This window comes from Crocuta crocuta, unplaced genomic scaffold, assembly GCF_008692635.1.
Source record: "Crocuta crocuta isolate KB4526 unplaced genomic scaffold, BGI_CrCroc_1.0 scaffold145, whole genome shotgun sequence".
Lineage (NCBI taxonomy): Eukaryota > Metazoa > Chordata > Mammalia > Carnivora > Hyaenidae > Crocuta > Crocuta crocuta.
The window spans coordinates 3,661,220-3,664,210 of NW_027530857.1; the positions used below are offsets into that span (position 1 = coordinate 3,661,220).

The following is a 2,991-nucleotide window of genomic DNA, read 5'->3' on the forward strand; positions in this document are numbered from 1 at the left end:
TCTGAGTATCTACCATGCAAAAGACACAGCATCACACAAGGAAGCCAGCCAGGTGGCCCCGGGTCACCGGCTGATATCCAGATGCAGAGTGTGGAAGAAGGGAGGAAAAGGAAGAGGGTCCTATCTTACAAAGGTAGAGCAAAATGGAGTGAGATAAATTAGGAAGCCCAGAGAATGTTTTAAAATCCCTCAGATGGGCGCCTGGGTGGCTTAGTCGGTTAAGCGTCCGACTTTCGCTTAGGTCATGATCTCACGGTTCATGGGTTCGAGCCCCGCGTCAGGCTCTGTGCTGACGGTCAGCTCAGAGCCTGGAGCCTGTTTCGGATTCTGTATCTCCCTCTGTCTCTGACCCTCCTCTGCTCTCTCTCTCTCTCTCTCAGAAATAAAAAATAAAAATAAAATATAAAATCCCTCAGAGGATACAAAGGTGGGCAGGAAAGGAAGAGTGACATGAGGAAGCTGTGGTGATGTGACCATTTACGGAAGCACAAGAACACGAGACAGATGTAGCCCTTCTCCACCGCCCCATGCCACTGACTCATCAGCTGGATCCTGGGGGGGGGGGGTAGGAGGAGGAAATTAGAAGAGCAGTGAGGGGTGCAGGGGGAGAGGGTGTGTACAAAGAGATCAAGAAGTAAAAATGTTGAGATAGGAGCTGCTCCTTGATAACATGCATGTGACCAGTGATTTTTATCTTTTGAAATACCGCATTTTCCGATCTGTTACTTTGTCCTTACAGTGGTATTTTGAGGACCCATGGAGTCTGAGCACCAGCTCATTCTGTACAGCCACCTCCTAGCCATTCAGGGGTCAGTCATGCATATGCATCAACCATGCCCTCTGTGTCCACCTCCTTTCCACCAACTGCGAACATGAGGGCTTTTAGGAATGTGGAAGAAAAGATCAATGAACTTGGATCGGTCACCTTCTTAATAGCAGCTTAGTCGTTTAAAAAAATCCTTTTGGATTAAGAAATTCAAATAGCCAAATGATATAACTCCTTGATATGTTTTATCCATACTTTACTAGAAATTATTAGGTATATTATACCTTGTCTTGTATCTATCTATCTGGACAGATACATATACATAGAAATATATACATTAGAACTGGAGTTGAAGAGTTTCTTAAACAGAAAAATGAGTGCCTAACATATTATCTGTTCACAAAATGGCCATGTTTCTTGGCTGGGTATTTAGCCAGTAGGCTCTTCAATACACGCTGCATAGGAGGCTGTGTGAGGCAACACTTACTGTTACGCACCCCACAGCATATGTGCTGGCCTTCCGCTCTCCTTCTCTGCTGGTCAGGTTTCTTGTGCCTCAACATCTAGATTCACAGCGTAAGAAAAATGCTTGTTTTCTAAAGGGGTAGGACCCTGCGTTAGCTAACTTTCAGCAAACCGCCTGCGATACATGGTGACACCTTAACAAATAACATAATCTGGGAAATGAAATTTCACTCTCCTCAGTGCCTTGGCTTTCTTATCTGTAAGACAGAGACAGTGGCGATACACACCTCCTAGGGCTCCTGGGAAAACACAATAAAATAATTCAGTATGTGTTTATACGTAAGCACTCAATAGACACATTTATCTAATATTCTTCTTTCTTCCTTCAAGAGTTTCTTAAGTTCATGGTAACGCGTTTTCAGACAGATTAATGGCAACCTGAGAACAGCTTTTCAGTGAGCTGGTTCCCGTAACTAGTAAGTGAAGGAGGGTTCACTTGTACTGATTTGCATACAACAAATGAGGAAGGGGTTCCCACCGGAGCAGTGCTGCGGTGTGACAGTTTACAGAGTAAAACGTTAATAGCAAACAAGCAGGATAAACATGGTTGGTTGTTCCCTTGGGTTCTTAAAGTAAGACTTCCCACTCGTAATGACCTTCGGCTTCACGCTACAGACTTGGTGGGCAGTTTTAGAATGGGATGCACCAGAACACAAAATAAACTTGCCCCTTAACTGAAGTCTGTATTTCTCCCACTAAAAGGACTGTGACGTCATAGACTAATGTACCCCGAAGACAGGAAGTAGATCTTTTTTGTTCGGCTTTTAGTTCTATTCCTTTTCGCAAGAACTCAGCATGCTGGTGAAGGACCTTTTGGTTTCTTCAGTTTCAAAATTCTTCCCTTATTTTTAAGGTTCAACTTATTGTTAGAGGTTCTCTGGTGCCAGAGATTCCCTCTTCCTCTCTGATTCCTCAGAACCATTCCTGGTGTTACCCAAGGGCTTTCCTGGCTCCACCGTGCACCACGGTCATCGACCTCCAAGATGGAGGGTCTGCAAGAGCAGGGAATCACCGTTTCATTCCTCTCGTTGGAGTCCCAACAGATCCAACAAGGTATGGCTACTACTAGGTCTACAACCGAACACAGAAATACAAATATGGGCTAAAACCACATGAACGTACATAGAAAGAGACTTAATTCTTTTTAATACTTATTTTTTTTTTTTTTTAAGAGAGAGAGAGACAGAGCGCACGTGTCGGGGAGGGACAGAGAGAGAGGGAGAGAGGGAGACACAGAATCCAAAGCAGGATCCAAGCCCCGAGTTGTCAGCACAGAGCCCAGGGTGGACTCGAACTCACGAATGTGAGCCCAAGTCAGACACTTAGCCAACTGAGCCACCCAGGCGCCCCCATAGAAAGAGATTTAAAATGTATGTGCTGTTTGATAGGAAGACAAATTTTCAATTAGTAATAGTTCGGTTTGACTCAAGCAGGTAAGCAAACACACACTGGCCTGCTTTAAATCTTGGAACTGAAAAATAACATGTTAATGTAGAAGTAAATACAAAGCAAAAAAGAGACATTTCATAGGGAGCACCCCCCTTCCCATTGGGTTATATATCTAAAAGTCAGTTGCAGCTTTAGGTTGGAATCACAATGTGTTTTCTTGTGCAAGGAACTTACAAATGCAACTAGTTTATAAATTATAAATTAGTTATAAATGTGGGGCCCAAGTTAACCAAAGGAATAAGGTCGGGGGG

At 43.8% G+C, this 2,991-nt stretch overlaps 2 protein-coding genes across 11 annotated transcripts in view; one reads left to right on the forward strand and one right to left on the reverse strand.

Moving 5' to 3' along the window:
- Positions 1-2,991, reverse strand: part of CDKAL1 (CDKAL1 threonylcarbamoyladenosine tRNA methylthiotransferase) — a 700,075-nt gene that overhangs the window by 275,800 nt on the left and 421,284 nt on the right. The window lies entirely within an intron of this gene.
- Positions 1-2,991, forward strand: part of LOC144235957 (uncharacterized) — a 24,874-nt gene that overhangs the window by 13,063 nt on the left and 8,820 nt on the right. For all 4 annotated transcript variants that reach the window (XR_013336372.1, XM_077769574.1, XM_077769573.1 and 1 more), the window contains one exon: positions 2,208-2,344. Coding sequence is in view for 3 of the 4 variants with exons in the window: in XM_077769574.1 (XP_077625700.1) it covers positions 2,208-2,344 (137 nt within the window). In the remaining variant the exon portion in view is untranslated. The remainder of the gene's footprint in view (positions 1-2,207; positions 2,345-2,991) is intronic.